Source organism: Euprymna scolopes, chromosome 46, assembly GCF_053919585.1.
Source record: "Euprymna scolopes isolate OS-2025 chromosome 46, ASM5391958v1, whole genome shotgun sequence".
NCBI classification, from domain to species: Eukaryota; Metazoa; Mollusca; class Cephalopoda; order Sepiida; family Sepiolidae; genus Euprymna; species Euprymna scolopes.
In genome coordinates this window covers 37,099,824-37,122,475 of record NC_136527.1, presented here as the reverse complement: position 1 = coordinate 37,122,475, position 22,652 = coordinate 37,099,824, and the positions used below count along the sequence as shown (strand labels likewise).

At 33.9% G+C, this 22,652-nt stretch overlaps 1 protein-coding gene across 1 annotated transcript; it reads left to right on the top strand.

Moving 5' to 3' along the window:
* The first annotated feature begins 996 nt into the window (after nt 1-996).
* LOC145271440 (uncharacterized) lies at nt 997-13,188 on the top strand. Its single transcript, XM_080126969.1, has 2 exons — nt 997-1,100; nt 9,434-13,188. The coding sequence occupies exon 2, from the start codon at nt 9,597-9,599 to the stop codon at nt 10,809-10,811; it is 1,215 nt and encodes a 404-aa protein (XP_079983095.1). The 5' UTR covers nt 997-1,100; nt 9,434-9,596; the 3' UTR covers nt 10,812-13,188.
* The last annotated feature ends 9,464 nt before the right edge of the window (nt 13,189-22,652 follow it).

The window sequence follows — 22,652 nt, the reverse complement described above, 5'->3', positions numbered from 1 at the left end:
AAGTGAAAATAAATTTCGAAATCGAATAAATTAAAAGTAGTTTACTTGACAACATTTAACTTTTAAACCGTTTTTCAATTTGTTTGTTTTTAATATGAATAAATTACAATAATTAAAAAAGTTTTTTTTTAATATAAATAAAGTACAATAATTATAAAAAGTTTTTTTTTAATATAAATAAATTACAATAATTATAAAAGTTTTTTTTGTCTATTTTCCATGCATTATGTCCCTTTAACAGTTATCTCCCTCGGCCGACATTTTTCTTTTAGGGTTTTCTCTGACTCGACACCGTTATTTTTTTTTATATCATTTCATCTTAACTACGAACTTTGTTTATTTTCTTTACCCACATGTCCGACCCCCCCTTACTACTAGTTGTTTTGTTCATTTCCTTACGCATACGATTCCTCATTCAGCCTTTTATAACTTCTCGATTCTTATCTTTTCTATTTGTGTTCTCAACAATGTTTTTTTTTTCTCGTTTGTTTGTTTTGTTCCTTTCAGGTTTCACTTTTTTTTTACCGTATCTGGGAGAGGATAAAGCGGGAAAAGATAGGATGGGATAGGTAGAGGAAGATTGAGGTGGAATTTTTGTGTTTTTGTTTACAGTAATTAGTTATATGGGACAAATGGTTGTACTTAGTGTAGAATTTAGAAGTATACATATGTATACACACACACACACACACACACACACACATATATATAATCATAAATACAAAAAATCATTTTAAGTGAAAATAAATTTCGAAATCGAATAAATTAAAAGTAGTTTACTTAACAAAACAGTAGAGTTAAGTTCCAAGATAAACTCTTAACCTTTTTTTGGATAAAAAAAAAACAACATATTTGTTTTAAAATATAAAAAAAATTACAATAATTATAAAAGATTTCTTTTTAAAATAGTTGTCTGTTTTGCATGCATTATCTCCCTTTAACAGTTATCTCCCTTGGCCGGACATTTTTCTTTTAGAGTTTCCTCTGAGTCGACACCGGCAGGTTGACCGGTGTTTCATTCCCTAATCAGTTCCCTTTCTAGTCTCACATGTCTCTGTCTATTATCTTCTGTTGTCCTTCGCCGTTTTAAGCCATCGCCGGTAAGAAACATTATATATCTCCTTTTTAAAGACACTTTTTAAATACTTTTAACGTTATTTTTTTGAAAATATTATTTCATCTTAACTACGAACTTTGTTTATTTTCTTTACCCACATATCCGACCCCCTTACTTCTAGCTGTGTTGGTCATTTCCTTACGCATACGACTCCCCATTAAGTCTTTTTAACTTCTTGATTCTTTTTTTTTATTATTATTATTTCAGTTTTAGAATATCTACTCTCAATATGCGCGTGTTAATTAAAAGGATCAAAAATAAAAAAAAATCCAACTTACTGGGGAAGATAATAACTTCCCGTGAATGCCGAAGAAATATCCAGTAAATAAAACGTCGTTTAGTAAATCGTTATTTGTATTTTAAACTAAATATTTTATCGTGGTTTATTTATTTTTTTGTTTGTTGTTATTTTTTTTTTCATTTCATTTAACTTAATATGAAAATGGATAATAAACTTCAAACTATTTTTGTTTTCTGCGAACTTGCTCTTTCGTTCGTCATCTTGAATGTTAAGTTGAGCTTGTAAAGTCAATCACATTTGAAAAATCGTTTCCTTTATAAAAGCAGATAAAGTTAATCGAAAGCAGATTATAAAACAAAAACGTAAGTATCGATTTTTGCGCATTTGCAGAATACGTTACAAATGTAAGGGAGATAACTACATTTACTGAGCGAATAATCCTAATGAAAATGTAGATTTATTGTTGAAAATTTTTCGCTGTCGAATGTTTTTTGTTTTCAATACTGACTTAAACATAAAAATAACTTCTTTATTGCTTACAAAAAAAATTATAAATTTTAAATGTTTTTAACTATTTCACAAGGTTTAAGTATAAAATTTGTCTTTTGTTTTTGTTTTTCAGCGGGTTATTTTATTGTTTTTCGGGTGTGCTAAAAACGAATATATGCTTTAAAACTTGCACAGAGAATTAGTTTTCATTATATGAAGAAATTATTTTTTCAAAAAGTCGGGATCGTATTTCTATATAAATTTAATGTAAAATGAGCACCCACTTTCTGGCCACATGGTGATAATTTGCTTTTTTTTGTTAAACTGAAATTGCTAATTGTTATTTATTTTCCACCTTAACAATCACCTTTAACATTACAACTTCGATAAGTTTTCAGGTATGCTGAAAACAAATATCGCATTTAAATTTGCTGCAAACGAGTAAGTATCTGGATATTAATCAATGTAATTGTTTGTTATCAGTGGTGGCCGATTAAGTATTAACTTTCACATATAGAATTGGTTACCACCGATAACATAAGGAATTACATTCCTTAATATTTGGAAAACTACTTGTTTGTGACAAAAATATGTGCACACTTACACATACAAAAATGGACACCAATGATAACATAAGGAATGATACGTGTCTGTATACAGATTATACTTTATTTTTGTTCTTTAATGTCCTCGTATCATTATTGAAAGAGGAAATCAAAATAAAAAACAAAAAATACTTTTTGCCAAAAAAATAAAGGCAAAAAATGACCCCCTCTCTACATGGCCATGAAGTAGGTGCTCATTTTAGGTTTAATTTATATTTAAATTTGATCTCTCACTTTTTGAAATAGTAAATTTTTCATATCATAAAAACTATTTCTCTGCACCATTTTTGGAGTATATATTCGTTTTTAGCACCCTCAAAAACTTATAAAAGTCTTCATTGTAAAGGGTATTTTGTGGGTTCGGAAAGATTCTAAACATTAACCAAAATAACAAACCTTATAAATAGCTTTAACTTAATTAAAAAAAAAATAATCGTGATCCTTAAACAAATTACAATATAATGGTTCTTTTTTTGGGGATTTAATTATGTATTATTTAGATGAAGAATGATTCTTTGTATTATTTAGATTATTAAGACTACTGTTCTCATCTCGAGTGTTATTTATTAAGCAAACATTGTAAAAATAACACCTGTCGAATATTTACTTGCCAGATTGTGATAGTACGCTAAAACTTTAATTCTGTTTCGAAAAGTAAAGGCAACATAAAATTAAACTATTTCGTATTTTGGGAGACATTAGCTTTGATAGATGAAAAGATTGGAATTATTATTAATGGGGTTTTCATAAGTGGATTAACTGCATTTGTCATGTGCTAAGCTTGACTTAGAAATAGCCTTTTATTTGGTAAAATCTCAAACTTGCTGATTGTTGTCATCATGCCTTTTTCTCTTCTCCTTCGCGTGACATCAGCATGTGCTATTGTTATGGACTTTTATTTTTCTTGCAGTTATGACTGAAAGTAGTCTTGTGTCCATAGAAACTAAGTAAAAGTCCATGGAAATAAAGTAAGGAACCGTTATCTCCCTCTTGTTATTTGTATGATCTTTTATTTTTCTTTCGACTATGAGTAAAAGAACCTTTGTATCTATCTTTTAGATCCCTAGCCATGTGTTTGTTATGAAATTTGGATACGCTTCAAATGTTATCTATGATAATCATCTGGGAGGATACAAGCAAGTAAACTTTTAATCCCATTCCTCATCTTGAGATCAGAGAGGGTAAACTCCTACTGATTGTCACATGGAAGAGATGCGCTTGTTAGTTCTGTTTGGATATAAGGCACCTAATTTACATTGGTTGCAAAAAGGACGTCAGTTCTCAGAGTAGCATGAAAAATGCTGTTATTTATTACTACTGCTATTACTCCCCCTTTGCTATTGTTATGGACTTTAATTTTCTTCTGATTATGACTGAAGGTAGCCTTTTATCCATGGAAATAAAGTAAGGAACCGTTATGCGCCTCTTGTTATTTGTATAATCTTTTATTTTTCTTTCGCTTATGAATAAAAAAAACGTGTGTATCTAACTTTTAGATCCCTAGCCATGTGTTAGTTATGAAATTTGGATACGTTTCAAATGTTACCTTTGATAATTATCTGGGAGGATGTAAGCAAGTAAACTTTTCAGCCTCTTCCTCATTTTGAGGTCAGAGAGGATAAAGTCCTAGTGATTGTCACAAGTAGAATAGAGGTGCTTGTTTGTTCTATTTAGATATAGGGCACCTTACTTTTAATGGTTGCCAAAAGGACATGATTTCTCAGATTAGCATGAGAAAAAGCTGATTAGTTCATAAGGAGGAGACGTGCTTGTTCTGTTTAGATATTTGATTGTCACATCTTGAGATCAGAGAGAATAAACTACTAGTCATTCGATTTGGATATGTTTGGGCAACTTTTATCGGTTGCTAAAAGGAACATTTCTCAGAGTAGCATCAAAAAAGCTGATCATTTCCTGACATATTTCCCCTAAAATCATATGAAACTAACAAAAATTGCTTCTCTTCTCTACCTGCATAGGTAAAAGGGATTTGTCGATATATGAAGAACAAGAGAAAGAAAAGACAAGGATATGCAATCAAAAATCCAAATGAAACAATTCTCCTGACAATGCGTTAGGTCAATTATCTCGCAATCGAGTTACTTAACTTCCTGGAAGCTGCATGATTGGTTCTAATGATGAGGTTTTGGTTGGAGTCTAAGAGTATATGAAACGTGCTACAGGAGGAAAATGTTGGTTCCTTTTATATTTCGTATTTCATCTCTGTTAGCCATCAAAAAATTATGTGATTAAAAACAAGAAAATACATTAAGACGGTTCTAATTAAAATATATGACTAATTTTACAAAGCTTTAAAATTGACATGCACTGTGGGTATTTGTGGTCGGTCAGAGAGTAATATGATCACTGTTAAAATGGGTCAATATTCTATGAGATATGCTATTGATATTCTTAGCTAGTATGGATTGAGCCATGCATATGTGATGTTGATTGCCGGCTGAGTGTAAGCTTCTTTCTTCTTTTGCATTTTCCAATTTAAACAACTCTCCTGACAATGTGTTAGGTCAATTATCTCGCAATCGAGTTACTTACTTAACTTCCTGGAATCAGTGTGAAAGGTATTCCATAGGTCAATTACCCTTTCAGTATGATATTTGCATATTAGTTTTTCTTTCTCCATTTTTGTCTTCATTCATTTTTTTATTTACATCAACATAACCATATTCATGAATTTTTGCTTGAAAACCATTATCTCTTTTTTTGCCTCAGTCTGAATGAATATTAATTGTATGAACAGTTTTCCGAGTCGTTTCTATCTTGTTAACTTAAGTCATTACAATTTTATTATTAATATTTCTTTTTCACTCTGAAAATAACTTATTTTTGTTTAACCCTTTGGTCGGTCTTGTCAATTTTTGAACAACAAGTATTGAATTCTTTTACTTATCATAAAAATGCTTTAAGATACAAAAATAAAATGAAATATTCTCATTTAACCTCTAGGAAACTGTCTGCCCTTCACTTATATATAATGCCCCCAAGCCCTATATGTCCTCATTCATTATGAATGGTATGCCTGGAAATCCTATGGTCTGGTAACTTTATTCATGAGTCAGGGAGCTGACCTTGTCACTGTGGAAGTAGTTGTTATTGGAGTCCAGATTTGTCAACAATGGTCAGTGAAATTTCTTGTACAATGACAACGTCAGCTCACTCAATCATCCATAATGTCACTTGGCCGTATCATTTTTCAGTGGGAGTGTTACATACAAATGAATGAAGTATCTAGTAAAACAACATTTATGGCGTTACACCACTAAGACGATAGGCGACAATCACCTAAAGATTAATGTCTTAATACAGAAAATCATCCAAAGATTAATGTCTTAATACAGGGAAAACCCAATGAAAATTACCTAAAGATTAATGTCTTAATACAGAAAATCATCCAAAGATTAATGTCTTAATACAGGGAAAACCCAATGAAAATTACCTAAAGATTAATGTCTTAATACAGAAAATCATCCAAAGATTAATGTCTTAATACAGGGAAAACCCAATGAAAATCATCTAAAGATTAATGTCTTAATACAGGGAAAACCCAATGAAAATTACCTAAAGATTAATGTCTTAATACAGAAAATCATCCAAAGATTAATGTCTTAATACAGGAAAAACCCAATGAAAATCATCTAAAGATTAATGTCTTAATACAGGGAAAACCCAATGAAAATTACCTAAAGATTAATGTCTTAATACAGAAAATCATCCAAAGATTAATGTCTTAATACAGGGAAAACCCAATGAAAATTACCTAAAGATTAATGTCTTAATACAGAAAATCATCCAAAGATTAATGTCTTAATACAGGGAAAACCCAATGAAAATTACCTAAAGATTAATGTCTTAATACAGAAAATCATCCAAAGATTAATGTCTTAATACAGGGAAAACCCAATGAAAATCACCTAAAGATTAATGTCTTAATACAGGGAAAAAACCCAATGAAAATCACCTAAAGATTAATGTCTTAATACAGGGAAAACCCAATGAAAATCATCTAAAGATTAATGTCTTAATATAGAAAAAACCCAATGAAAATCATCTAAAGATTAATGTCTTAATACAGAAAAAACCCAATGAAAATCATCTGACGGTAAATTAACATTGGTAGATGGCACTTACTGCTCGAGTTAATAAAGAATAATTTCGTCTTTTTCATGATTATTTTTTCATAACTCAATATTAACACTTTGCATAATCTGTCCAAATGGTTAATTTACAAAATCCCATCTATGGACCGATCCCCAAGAAAGGAATATTCGGTACTCTTGCATAAATTGACCTGGATTCTCAGGAATTCCCGCCAAGCATTGATCAGGCAAGACCAGCAATCATTGGTTTAAGCCGAGCGTTGTAACAGCCACAGACTAATTTCAAGCTGAACAAATCGAAAAAAAATCAAAAATAATAAAAACCTTAAAGTGACTGAAAATATTTCTATTTATTGAAAAAAAATTTTTTTGCAAATTATTTATCAACAAAATTTCTTTTCTTTTTTCTTCAAGAAAAGATTTATGTTTTACTTTTTAAACTGTAAATTGTTAGGTGTAAGAACAAGGTTTCTTGATTTTTTTTCAAGACTTTTTTCAATAAAGTTTTTGTAGGTGTTCCACAGTCATTTTTTACTACTTTTTAAAGAAAATATGAAAAATATTTTTACGACAAGTGTGTGTTCGTCCAGTCTGTATAAGTGTGCTCTGAAACAACACGGCATTCCTTTTGCATATTTTTCAGGGCAGCCATTTGGAACGCCCACAAATAAATGACTTTTTATTATTGTGGGAATCTCCAACTTTATTTCTGTGCCTGCCTTTTTCAGTTTGGCGAGTTTGAAACTAAATTTATTTGGTAGTTTTTTTATTTATTCAATTTCTTCCAATTTGAAAGTCGTTTTCAATTTCAATAGCGCTTATAATAATCAAACGCACAGTCAATGAATTAAAAAATTAAAAATCAGAAAAAAACTGCCGACTCTGTAACATCACCAAAAAATACTAAAAACATTACATAAAAACAAATAAAAAAGTCGATTTAGTGTTTCAACATTTGAACAACGCTCGGCTTAAACTGATGATCACCCGATCCATGGTTGTCTCTATTGTTCCTTTTCCCCACTTACAAAATTTTCGAATAAATCCTATTATCATCTTTGATATCCAAGTGATGCAAATAGTGTGGGGGAAAATAGAAACGAAAATACAAACGACCTGTGAAGTGCCCACATATCTGCCTGCCAGGCATGTTGGACAGGAAAGAGAAAGAAAAATGGCTCTAAGACGATAGGCGACAATCACCTAAAGTTTGTTCCATCGCTAAATTTCCTGACTCGGTGAAGCCAATGTGGTCTTTCTTAATGATCTTTCCATTCTGGGAATGTTCCAGTCCCTGATCGACATTGTCCGCATATGTTTCGCATGCAACTTTATCATTGAGCCTGTCAACTTCTCTTTATCCTATATAAGACGGGGCCTGTTTTATCTATAACCATCTAATAATTTTGATTGATGGCTGATTGTAGACCTCTTGTCTTTTGCCTTTTCCTTAAGCTATATATGTGACCTGTATTTTGCAGATTCGCTTACTTTTGACAGCTGTATGGAGCCAGTATCAAAACTTCAATTCTCACAATGTATATTATGTAAAGAAAGTAACAATCTGTTTCATACAAAAGCAATACATATCAAAAATCGCTCCTGAATGCTGCTGTCATGTTATGTGGATAACCGTTTGTACACCATACATGAAGAAAAAATTGAAAGAATCTGTAATGTATAAAACGTCAGGATAGTAATCAAGAGTGGTTCGACTCTCTATTACATGCTGTGCATGTAAAGCCGCTTATGAAAAAATCATGACAAAGAGATTTCATGTAAATGTGGAAAATTATACAAATGTGAGCCATGTCATTCACTAATAGTAAAATTATTAAACCAATGAAAATCTATAATATGTGGAAAGATTTAAAAGACAGTTATGGCAGAATATATATGGATGGAAAAGGGAAACCATCTACGTTTATGGGTTAAGTAAGAATTATTAATGGAGAAGAACAGTGAACACCAATCCGACTTAAAAAAAAAACAGTAAAATTCAGTTGAAAGTTACATATGGCTGAACGTTGAAGTCTCTATCCTCAGTGAGATTGAAAATAGAATTTCAAATGATGTAGAATCTATACTTTAAAAATACGACTAAATCCCAGAAAATCATGCAAAGAAGAAGTAGTCTTATCACGTAACCGGATAGGACTCATTCCTACATACTAAAAAGTGAAGAACCTCTCAAATGTATACCATGTCCCAAACCTTATACATTGAAACACTTTTTACTTGACTGCTATGACCTCACACAATTCCGGAAACACTGATACAAGACCGCAAACTTTAAATAACTCTTTGAAAAAGAAACCCCTAAACCATTCTAAATTTACTAAAAAGAGCAAACGCTTACGATAAAATATAAATGCTATCAAATACACAACTATTCCAAAACATTACTCGAATATACCCGGAGAAAATCGACTCTGAAATTATCCAAAAATTTTAAACATTATATACAGCATTACATGACCCAAAGAATATTTATATGCTGGTTAAACAAACAAGCAACAGAATTTTGTATAGATTACTGCGTTCACCTGAATAAGATCGTAGGTAACATAGAAACGTTGTGAAAATAACACCCAAGATGAGAACAGTATTCTGAAGAATCCGAATAATATGAATAATCAATCCTCATGTCTACAATGAATGAATGTAAAGATTTTCGTTAAATATTTGAAAATAGAAACAAATTAATTTTGTTAACAAATCAGTATTGATAAAAAATATACTAGATTAAAACTATACTTATTTTATTTTGAATTTCATTAATAATGAATTTATATTTTTAAAATTCACATAACAAATTAAATTTTACTAAATGAACTGTATTTTTCAAATTACTTTATATTTTCAGAATTTGCAACAGTGAAAAGAAATCCATGAATGGATAAGATTTGACGTCGTTGGTGATTTAAAAAAGTTTATAATAATGCAATTTCTTTATATAAATATTCTAAAGTCGAAATTTATTAGCGTCTCATCATAGTAGTCATTGCATATAATTTTTGTGAAATTAGATGCGAGCAAATATGGGTGACAAACCTCACTCTTGTGAAGTATGTGGTTATTCATTTGCATGGAAGTCAAATTTGTTGAGTCATATAAAAACACATACGGGAGAGAAACCATATTCTTGTGAAGTATGTGGTTCCTCGTTTGCACGGAAGTCAACTTTGTTGGATCATATGAAAAGACATACAGGAGACAAACCGCATTCTTGTGAAGTATGTGGCTTCTCTTTTGCACGAAAGACAACTTTATTGCATCATATCAAAACACATACGGGAGATAAACCATATTCTTGTGAAGTATGTGGTTCTTCTTTTGCACAGAAATCAAATCTGTCGAGTCATGTGAAAACACATACAGGAGAGAAATTGTATTTTTGTGAAGTATGTGGTTCTTCTTTTGCATGGAAATCAAATTTGTTGAGTCATATGAAAACACATACGGGAGAGAAATCACATTCTTGTGAAGTATGTGGCTCTTCTTTTGCACAAAAGTCAAATTTGTTCACTCATATTAAAACACATACAGGAGAAAAACCACATACTTGTGAAGTATGTGGCTCCTCTTTTGCACAGAAGTCAACTTTGTTGAGGCATATGGAAACCCATCCTGGAGACAAACCGCATTCATGTGAAATATGTGGTTCTTGTTTTGCACAGAAGTCAACTTTGTTGAGTCATATGAAAGAACATCTGGAAGACAAACCACATGCATGCGAAGTATGTGGTTCTTCTTTTAAATGGAAGTCAAAATTGTTGAGTCATATGAAAACACATACGGGTGACAAACCATATTCTTGTGAAGTTTGTGATTTATTTTTTAAATGGAAGTCAGGTTTGTTGAGTCATATGAAAAAACATACGGGAGAGAAACCACATTTCTGTGAAGTATGTGGATTCTCTTTTATACAAAAGTCAACTTTGTTGGATCATATGAAAACACATACGGGAGAGAAACCACATTCTTGTGAAGTATGTGGCTCCTCTTTTGCTCAGAAATCAAATTTGTTGACTCATATAAAAACACATACGGGAGAAAAACCACATTCTTGTGAAGTATGTGGCTGTTCTTTTGCACAGAAGGCAAATTTGTTGAGTCATATGAAAACACATACAGGAGAAAAACCACATTCTTGTGAAGAATGTGGCTCCTCTTTTGCACAGAAATCAACTTTGTTGAGTCATAGGAAAAAACATGAAACCACATTCTTCTTTTACACTTGAGTCCAATTTGATACGCACACGAGAGACAAAATCTGAATATCCTAAGTAGTAGAAAATCTTACGAACATGTCCCAGAAAGAACAATAAATAATTCGCAATATAACTTATTTTAAGAATATCATTGACTAGATATATAGATATACAGAGATCGATAAAAGGTAAATAACTCTTAACAATGTTAATTATTCAACATTAGGACAAATCACCAAAATGTGCCTTTAAAAATACTCCAGAAGTTTCATTACAGAAAATTGGACAAATGAGCCAAACAATAGCATGACAAATATTTTCTGGATTTATTCACCCAGGACTTTAAAAATAAGAAGGTTTAATAGACTGACTTAAAAGAGGATAGCGCCACTATTATCAGGACAAAATTATAATGACTGCTCATTATGCCCAATGTTTCTTATATGATGAAGGATCTCAGCATGACAAGTGTAGTTTGTGCAACATAGAAGTTAGTTTGAACCATTTGACATTTGCTAGAGGATGGCAACTATACAATGAAATACAATAGATTGTGTAAATATATCCATATCATCTGTAAAATGTTGAATATTGAATGTTGCAGCAAGTCATGGGAACAACAGTTGGACATATCATACACCATCGACTATGACTCTACGATTCCTACAACTACATGCTTAGAAAACGAAGCTATTAAAGCTGGCATAATAAAATAAGACAAGAAGAAGAAAGAATCAACCTTGGAAGTTAATGTCCCGAATATTATTTGGTTAAACAGTTAGAAAAAAGGAGAAAAATATTACGAAATACCAGGGTTTTATGTACGACATAGAAAAGACTGTAATCTTTAGAAAATCTGTATTCCAGTAATTATATGAGGAACTTAAATTAGACAAAAGAATTTTAACAACTACTTGGCAAATATACCTGGTGAACCAAGTGCAGAAGACATTTGCATAGAAGGAACATTTGTTCTGTCATATGCAAAAATATACTGAATACAAAAGGACTTGCAAAGAACATACAAATATCTATGTATCTCTAATAGAGTTCAAGTGTGAGCCCCAGGGAAGAGCCCTTTAATTTCTGAGTACTTCGAACTATTAGGTTAATTCAACACTTCGTTTTAAAAACTTCCAATTCCAAAATTCAACATTTTGTTATGAAAACTTGCAACTCCAAAACTTACACTTTGGTTTCAAATCGTCCAAATCTACAAATTACTTGCACATGTCTACGTATGTAGCACTTTTCCTTTTAACTTCTCTATTCTGTACACGTCTTTTTTAGTTCACCTGTTTTTTTGCATAGAAATGGCGACATTCTGCATAGCTGTCATGACCGTTACCCAACCGACCATTTGAAGAACGCACATATGCTAGCTTAGTAAGTTTCGATTTTCCCTACAAAGTAAAATAAGAAAAACTAAAAATAACATATTCTTGTAATGCATGTGGCTTTTCTCTGAGGAGAGAAAATAATATGATCCTTTGATTTTCTTTAAATAAACAATTTTTTTATTCTGATGTAAATCTTTAAAATGAAAGAACATACAACTTTTATGCCGAGGTCACGTCTTAACAGTTTTTATGAAATCAGTTTTAGACAAACACGCAAACAACCATTTTTAGTCCTTCTTTCTATTTTTTGTTACACAACCAACCCTTTGAAGCACGCACACATGCTAGCCAAGTAAGTTTTGATTTTTCTTACAAAGTAAAATAAGAAAAACTGAAAATGTTTTTGTAATGTAGCTCTTCTGTTTATATGAAATCAGCTTTAGACAAACATGCAAACACACAATTTTACTGTTTTGAGATTTTATGAATGTCTGGCATCTGTTAGTATGTTCCATTCACAAATGAGAAAATTTTGAAAACAATAAAAACTATAATTTGGTATTCTTGTTATATGTGTATGTAGTGGTATTCTTGTTATATGTGTGTATGTGTGTGTTGGTATTCTTGTTATATGTGTGTATGTTGGTATTCTTGTTATATGTGTGTTTTGGTATTCTTGTTATATGTGTGTGTTAGTATTCTTGTTATATGTGTATGTGGTGGGATTCTTGTTATATGTATATTTGGTGGGATTCTTGTTATATATGTGTTGAGATTCTTGTTATATGTGTGTTGAGATTCTTGTTATATGTGTGTTGGTATTCTTTTTATATGTGTGTTGGTATTGTTATGTGTTTGTATTATTGTGTTAAAAATGTGTACTACTTTCTCATGCAAAAGCGATAGAAAAAATTCTGATAATTTGATGATTTTAATAATTTACTTTTAAAAACAAAGTTTTTATTCTCGTGTAAATCTTTAAAACAATCCGAAAGAACATACAGTCTTTATGCCGAGTTCACGTTTTAAGTTTTTTTTTAAATAAAACGTCTATTTTAAAGCAAGTATTTATGTCTCAATATCTACTTAAGGTTTAGCCTTTTATCATTGTTGTTTATATATATATGTTTATTATGCACGATTTTTTAAATACAAGGAACTACAGGAAACTTTTGATGAAATTACAAGAAACAATGTCACATCATATTATTCTTGTAAAATGTTGACATTGTCAATTCCAATACGTCATGAAAGTAGTTGCAGCAGCAGTACCTAATCTTGGTTGTCCTCTATCTGTCATTGATGAGGCAACTCTCAGCCATGATGAGGCTACGTTATTTGAAGATCCATGCTTGACAGGTCGCCAAATCGCAGGGTCTTTGGAAATTATCTGATGGATTTATAGGTTTCTCACAACTTTCCAAAAGCAAAAACGCGTCGACTACCATACTGTACCGAAGCAATATTCACTCTAGGTGTTAAACCTTTATCCACATTTCCAGGAGCTTATTATGCTTCAGTTTTCAGGAAATATATGTAAACTATAAAAATCAAGAGGGTAGGCCAAATTAGCAAATATTCCCTGCAAAATATCACACCAATGCACAACACATTGTTCGAGATGAGAAACACAGACGTCTATGAAATCCTCTGCCATGCACTTACTCTGCATCACTAGGTGTATCAGAATTTTTTACACCCCTTACACGAAACTGTGAATAAAATAAAAATAACTCGTAATTTTTCTTTTAAAATTGGGTTGTTTATTTTCTTTATGGATTATACTTCAAAAATAAACTATTAAAGTTGTATAAAAAGTAATAGAAATATTATTTTTAATGAAAAAAAAACAGTAATGAAACTAAGTGAGTTTTATGAGTTCAGTATTTTTCAATTTTTAAACTTTAAAAATCTATCAAACTTTTTCTATAGATTCTATTTGTACGATATTTTCAGGGTCAATCTGAAATGTTATGCTCTTTCCAATAAACCGAATATAATATTTTAGACAAACGTTTTTTTAAATTCACGCCCCCCCCTATTTTCAAATTTTTCTTATATAAAAAACACGTTGTTTGTTTTTTGTTTAATTTTTAATGAAACTTTGATCCTTGATCCTTTAATTGAAAAATATTAGGGTTTGAATTACATTTTTCGAGCAGTTTAAGCTTGGAAAGACGGGGGGTCGAATTAATTAACGCCCCCCCTTTTCAAATGTCTACTAAAAAAGTAAATAATTAATTTACTCGGCAAAGTGTTATATATCACAAATTGAAGATAAAAGATCAATGCATAATATATTCAAATTAAAAAAAAGTAGTGTTTTTTTAGAAATTTACCTGTAATGTCCGAAGTTTAAAACCTTTTTTTTTAAACCACGTTTTTTTGTTTTTTTTTAATGAAACTTTGGTTCTTGCTCCTTTAAGTGAAAAAAAAGTTAGGGCTTGAATTACATTTTTCGAGTAGTTATAAGCTTGGAAAGACAGAGGTGGAATTATTCAATATTTTTCACGAAGTTTCTGACACACCTACTTCATCACCTTGGACCATCCGATTTTTATATCTTGAAGCCAGAAAATTGTTTTTGAAAGAAAGGCGTTTTCCAGATAATGCAGCTTGATGTTTGAATTTCTGCATCTTCCATAAAAACTGTCTTCAGAGATGCATTAAACGATGCAAGAAATATGTAACTCTGTGATGTTCTTATCTAGAAAAACAAACTAATAACTGTGGCAATTTTTGTTGTTCTACTTATATTAGAAATTAGACTGGCATTATTATTATTTACTGTTGAAGCATCAGGATATCAATAAAAATTCAACAATTATAAACTGATTAGCCATATATAACCTCGACCTAGATAGTAAGTTATGTAGAAGTTATAGCTTGTGGGATTGTTTTATATTTATGTGAACGAATCTTTCTACTTAGAATAATTGATTGATTATTATTGGATTAAAATATTTTGTATGGGATGTACTTCTACTTAGTTACTTACGACTTCTCATGTCTAAATCATTTAAACGTGCCCACCAAAGTCACCAGCGCTATAACATTTGGTGTTGAATCATTTCTTAAACTCTTTTGTTAAATTAGCGAAAACATGAAACAAAATTAACAAAATGTTAAAATAGACATTTTCATTATTTTAAGTAAAGTTAACAAAATTGTGTTTTTCAATGACTATTGCTAGATTAGTTTAGAAAGAATACATTGTGACGTACATTTTTATTATAAACGAAAAAATTAAAAATTAATGAATATTACGGTCATCAGTTAGCAAGTGTTAATTAAAACATAAACAGATTTTTTAATGAAAATTTTATAAGAATATAATAGTTATTTTCAAACAGTGTTCTTTATTAAAAGACGTGTTTTATACAGAAAGCAAAGTAATAATAAAGCTTAGATATGTATAAGTCAATATATTCATAGTGTGAATAATATGCACATGTAAGTAATATATGTGTGTGAGTGCATGACATTGTGTATGTGTGTTGATTCACCTTGTTCTTTTTAGTTCGTGTATAGCTGTGTGTTGCAATTCATTTCTGTTCCCCAGACTCTCGCTAATGTGTAAGAATATGTGCATGAGATGAAGGCATGTATGTGAGTTATTGAAGATTTCTTTTCGCCAAGTGAAGATGAATTCCTATCTTTAATCCTAGTTAATTTTTAGTTAGAAATGTTTCTCTTAATACAATTATTTGTGTCGATTATCTAATTATTATTTTTAGAATCTTATTCAGTTTATATTTCGATCTACTCAAATGAGAATTGCCAAGTTCATACAATTATGTTGTCAGAGACTGTGTTGTAACCTGACAGCAATTGAGAAGATAAGGTGCAAAGACATCACATCCACTCTCCAAAAGAATGATGCAATACCCAGAAGTAAAGACCATACGACATTATCTAATTATCTAAAGCAAGATGAAAAGGTCATTTTACAAAATTAGTTCTATTCAAAAACTTGTTAATAGAATAAAAGATAAAAATGAAAGTTTTCGGATGGCACAACAATTGTTTGAACGCTTGACAACGCCGCCATATGTTTATATACATTCAAAACACAAGCATGCCGATGTAAAACAAAGTATTAATATTTTTTCAATTGAAAACAATGCTAGTTTCTTTCAGAACTCATTGTCTCCTTAGAATTTAAAAAAATATTTTCAAGGTTGAAAAATAGATTTTTATCTGATGTAGTCATATGAAATTTCAAGAGATTTTATCAGTTTTGTAACTTCACTATAATAGACGTGAGGGAAAACGAATGTACACATCTCCAAAGTAATAGCACAGGCATTAGAAAACTATGTTCAGTTTGTAGAGGAATGGGGCCAGAAATAGATAAAAATATGCAATGCTTCTAAGACAAAGCTTCTTTCTTTAACAATTATAACAAACTTCTCAAAACGATTGCCATAACAAAAAATATATTACCTGACAACCCATTTTTCAAACTTTTCGGTTTAACATTCCTACATATCGTATACCTTTTGTGGTTAGAAGCAAGAAAGACAAGTCTTACCGTAGGTGCTCAGCGAGTGAGTTCAGGCGAAGAAAAGGAAGAACAAACATGGCGGCAAGCATTTTTATTTCGTCCGTTCTCGCATAATCTTGTGTGTGCCTGAAGATGGAAACTAAAAAAACGATGTTCATTTCTCGGTGCTGGGAGATTATTCCCGATCAGGTAGGAGAGAAGGCATGAGAGTAGAGACAGAGGACTGTAGCGATAATCTTTCTTGAACATTCCGTTTGTGTATTTGAGGTGACCCCTCCATTTTACTTCAAGCTATTTTGGCGATGGCCAACGCAGGCTTATGCAACATGCCTTTTAATGGCGACGGTGATGTGGTGGCGTGGCTTAAAAAAGTGGACCTTGTAGCAAGGATTCAGAGGCTGGATGATGTGGCCGCAGTAATACCACTGTTTCTAGAAGGGGACACACGGGCCCTCTATTTGGAGCTCAGCGAGCGTGAACAAGTTGACGCGGACTCCATCAAGGGTCGACTGATCGAAGCTTTTGCAGAGGGGCCTTTCGAGGCCTTTAATAAGTTGAAAGAGAAGAGGTGGACTGGCGAATCTGTTGATGTCTACGCGAATGAGATAAGGAGATTGGTTGAGTTGTTGGGCATCAGGGGACACGCCACGAGTCACATAGTCAAGATGACTTTCGTTACCAGGTTCCCGGAGAGATATCGAAAAGGTTGCAGCAGGTCCCGGGAGTGGAGACGCTGGATATGAGCGAGCTGCTTAAAACTGCAAAAATCTTGGTGAGCACCCAGCCCACGGAGCCTGGAGGAACGACAGCAACGGTACAGCAGGATGTGGCCAGGAATCTGCCAAACCTGGGGATGGCATGCTTCGAATGCGGGGGATCACACATGAGAAGAGACTTCAGGAAGTTCTTGCAACGGACAGTGTGTTACAAATGCAATTGGAGAGGCCATTTAGCGGTAAAATGCACAAGTTCGGGAAACTGGCAAGGGGAGGCCGATGCGCCAGCGGCCGCCCCGATTCGAGAATAGTGGCGCACCCGCAGCAGATGCCCAAACAGAAGATTGCGGTGGAAGGACGGGAAGTTATGGCCCTGATTGACACTGGCTGCACCACTACCATGGTGCACACTACCCTGGTCGGAAGATGGAAACGGAAGAGTGAAGTAGTGGCGTTCAATGGGTTACGAGTGAAGTGTTGAGGGAGGAAGACCGTCATTATTGATATTGCTGAACGTCGGATGAGGGTCCATGCAATTGTCACTGATCGCCTGGTGCCTGACGTCCAAGCCATCATTGGAATGGAGGTTATATGCCGCCTTGGAGGTGTTACCATCACATGTAACAACGTGAGCTTCGGACTAGCTGAGTGCACGGTGACGGAGCAAGCCCCCAGAGGGATCATCAAGATCGGGGAGGAAAGAAAATTGTCGATCAAAGATCAGGATTCCCGAGCCGAATTCGACGGAGAGCGATGGACGGTGGAGTGGACATGGAAACATCAAGCGCCATCGCTGACAAACAGGGTGGCGTGCTACACAAATTCGCTTAGAGGAGGGGCGAGAAAGGAGTTTGAGCAAGAAGTCGACCGATGGATTGAGGAGGGGATACTGATGCCTTGGACGGATGACGTGGAGTCGGGCATTTTGCCGTTGATGGCCGTTCTGCAAACGACTAAAGGGAAAGTAAGACCGATCCTGGATTTCTGAGAGCTTAACGGCCATGTTAAGTGACATACGGGAGGCGACACCATAGATGTGTGCAGTGAGACAATTAGGGAATGGAGGCAGATGAATGGCGCATCTACGTTGGTAGATCTAAAATATGCCTATTTGCAACTCCATGTTGCCAAGAAGCTCTTGAAATATCAGTTAGTCAAGTACAAAGGCAAAACCTACTGCGTTACGCGAGTGGGGTTCGGGTTAAATTCGGCACCCAAGATTATGTCAACTATCCTCAGGAAGATTCTGGAGACAATGGGAAAGGGAGATGAGGTAGTGAGCTCATACATAGACGACATTCTGGTAAATGAGACTGTGGTAACTGCCAAGGAGGTGGTGGCTCATTTGAAGAGGTTCGGCTTGGTCGCCAAAGAGCCGGAAAAATTAGACGGAGGGGCTGCTTTTGGCCTAAAACCGAGTTTTAGAGTTTCGCAGGGGAAACGAGATCCCACAACTGAAGCAGGAGCACAAAAGACGTGAACTTTTTTCCATATGCGGAAAGTTGATCGGGCATTACCCCGTTGCTAGCTGGCTTAGACCAGCATGCAGCTACATAAAGAGACACGCCGATCAGGTAGGAGAGAAGGCAACGAGAGTAGAGACAGAGACGTTTGTGTATTTGAGGTGACCCCCCCATTATACTTCACCTTTACAAAGCCACACTTTGCCCATGCAGAATATTGTTGTCACATCTAAGTTGATAAATCTACCACTAGTGTTTACCTATTAGAAATGATCCAAAAAGTCTCAAATCTAATAGGTTCTGCACTCGGCCATGCTCCAGCCCCTATTACATCGCCGGAATGTTGCATATCAGTGCCTGTTTTGTAATTACTCCAATTGTCGATTCTCTGTAAGGATGTATATATCTAATGAGTAAATTGTAAATAAACCTGAAAAAGAGCTCAATACTACTGTAGAGCAAAATATGTTTTATTTCCGATTTTTGTCTGCTTAGTTACACATGTTTCCACTACCAGGCGAATCAATTTACTTGGAAGATTGAATATTTTTTATAACGGAGATAAAAAGTACAAAATACAGAACCAAATCAAAACATCAGCCAACTGTTAATTCAAAAAAGAGATGACAAAGATGGAACGGGATAGGCTAAAATTACAAGGCCATAAACAGACGAAGAAAGGAAAGAGGGAGAGAGACAAGGAGGAGGGAAAACAAACGTTTAAATAGATGTGCGGGGTTAGATTAAGATATGGAGAATAAAATATAGAATAAACGAGTCTACCATTTTGGTTGAGGACTCCAGAAAGTGCACAACCAGAGGCATCAGTCTCCATCTCAAGGGGAGCATTCTCGTTGCTAGTTTTTATAACAGCTGATTCAGTATCTAGCTTTAGACTGTCAAATGCATTTCGAGGTTCCTGATTAAGGGGAAATAAATTGGTCTTAATAAGAGGCTGAATCTTATAAGAATACCTATGGATCAACTTTGAATAATACGAGAAAACCCCCAGGGTTCGCTTGAGTGATTTGCAGTCAGTTGGATAAGGGAGTTCTTTTAAAGGCTTCAACCTCCCGGGGTCGGGTTTAATTTGACCGTTGGGTCCAATGATATAACCCATGGAGCTCAGTTCATTCACAGAAAAAACACACTTTTCTTTATTGTACGTAATTTTCCGTTTTTCTGTTACTTTGGTAAATTTCGCCAGATTCTCATCGTGTTGCTTCTGACCCTTTCCACAAATGAAAATCTTGTCCAGGTATCCAAAAGTGTCGTGTAAGTCCTCAGAACTAATAATTTCACCTACAATTCACTGAAAAAAAGAAACTCCGTTTCTAACCCCAAAGGGTATTCGGGTGAACTGATACAAACCGGAGTTAGCTTCAAAAGCAGTGAAGGGTTTGTCATTCTCATTGATGAGGATCTGGTGATACGAATTTTTCAGGTCGATTGTGCTGAATACATTATACTGAGCAACCTTATTCACTACATCATCCAGCTGGAGCAGGGGATAGGCATCAAGGCTTGTGTACTTATTCACAGTCTCAGAATAATCAATGACCATTCTCTTTTTCTGATTATCGGATTTAACCACGACCACTTTTGCCCTCCAGGAGGAGTTTGAGGTTTCGATGATCCAATCCTTTAAAGGCGCTTAACTTCTGAGTCAATGAACTTGCTATCACTTGAGCTATAACGTCTTGACTTCGTGGCAACCAGTTTGCAGTTCTTATTCATATTAGCAAAAAGTTCAGGCGGTTCCAGCGAAGCCACAGCGAGTCCACAAATCTCAATAGGAGTTGAACTCCCACCGTACTTGAAGGTAACGCTTTCATGTTTACTTTGAAAATCCAGTCCGAGAATCACATCACAACAAAGGTTATTTAAAACTGACAGTTTTTGGTTGGGATACATACGTTTGTTAAAAAGTACGTTAGGAAAACAAGCACCTACCACTTTGGATGAGAGGTCAGACGATGACATCGAAACTCTCAAGTCTGAATCTGTTATTTTTAAATCCAGATCCTCAGCTATTTTGGTATGAATAAAGCTGTCAGAGCTACCACTGTCCATTAGTGCTCTTAATGGCCGACCCAAAATGTGGATTTCTACGGTGGATCTCTGTAGGGACGATGGAATTGCCGAACTCGAACTTATAGAGGCTAAGGTTGGATAATGGACCGAGGTAGAAGTTGATTGAGTAGTATTATTTGATTTGCAGCATTTTGCAAAATGCCCGATCCGTTTACATCGATGACAAACACTCGATTTCACTGGACATCATGATTTTGGGTGTTTATAATTTTCACAGTTCGAACAGTTAATTTCTGATTTAGCAGCATTTAGGTTTATTCGATTAAAATCCAAGTCCGATGTCTCTTCCTCCCGAGGGCTGCAACGGTTGGTTCCCGGTATCATGCTGGTGAATACGATTCCATATTCCGCATTGCATTGTCCAGCGCTCGGGCCTGGTCAAACTTAGTGTCCAGGTCGAGCGTTTTATTTTCCAACAAACGCTGGCAAATGATACGGGACTGAAATCCGGCAATAAAAGCGTCCCAAATCGATTCATTAGCGTATATCGCCACGCTGACATCCCTAAAATTGCAGTCCTTGCTAAGGACTCATAATGCCTGAAGATACTCGTCCAGACTTTCTCTCGGTTGCTGACACCTCGTGGCGAGTAGATGCTGTGCGTATGTCTCGTTTTTTGGTTTGATAAAGAGTTCCTCCAATTTGAGACAGGCTTCTTCATAATTTCCGCAATCGCTGACATATTCAAAAATATCCAGTGAAATCAAATTTATCAGGACCGACAACTTGTTGAGATTTTCCTGGGGTAGTGCCGCTAAAAAATATTAGAACGTAGCAAGCCAATGCTTAAATTCTCGCTCGGCATTAGATGAATTAGGGTTTACATCCAATCAAGAAGTCCTCAGAGCACGATCTAAAAAATATTTGAACGTAGCAAGCCAATGCTTAAATTCTCGCTCGGTATTAGATGAATTAGGGTTTACGTCCAATCAAGAAGTCCTCAGGGCACGATCTATTTTTAAAATCTTTTACTTTTTTTACGCTTTTGTGCTAATAAAATTGTTGTAAAACAAATACTGTATACCCTTTAAATAAGGTTTTTATTAGGACAAAAGAACGATACGTTGGGTCCGACATCAACACTATAAAGTAACATGGCGGACACTACTGGAGTAGTATACAGAGTTCGCACTTTGTCAGGGAGAGTGCTATTGGGAAGTTTCGTATCCATACGAAACACAATACAACAAGTATGCTGAACACAATTTTTATCAAACGAAAATCAGTATCGTTTAAGAAAAAAGTCAACCTCATCACCTTTGTATAATTTAGATTGTTTTAAAATAATAAACGTGATGTTCATATATATTTTTATGTTTATTCTCTAGATAAATGCATAAACATTCTTGTAAAAATAAACTTTATTCAATTTTATTCTTTAGAAAAAATAATGCAGTGGTATGCCAGAGATTTATCAAAAAAATAGTGTTGTTTTACAATCGAAAACTTTGACTTCAGCTCCGTTAAAAATAATACACATAGTTTTTCATATATAATTTTTTATTTATTCGTTAGATTAAAATGTAAAAATATTTTTTTTTTTGTCCAAAGGTGTTTTCTTGATGGAATGAAATTAGGCACGTGGTGTACTTTTTGGCGTGCTGCCTTGCTGGCGTGCCAAACAAGAATTACCCATAGAAAGTTGTTTTTACGACGTAATGAAATTTGACGTGTGGTCTACTTTTTGGCATGCTAGTATGCATAAAAAAGAATTACCAATTGAAAATTAATATTGTGTTAAAATCAATTTT

Excerpts from the sequence above, each read along its gene's own strand:
- LOC145271440 (XM_080126969.1), top strand. The coding sequence starts at position 9,597 with ATGCGAGCAAATATGGGTGACAAACCTCACTCTTGTGAAGTATGTGGT.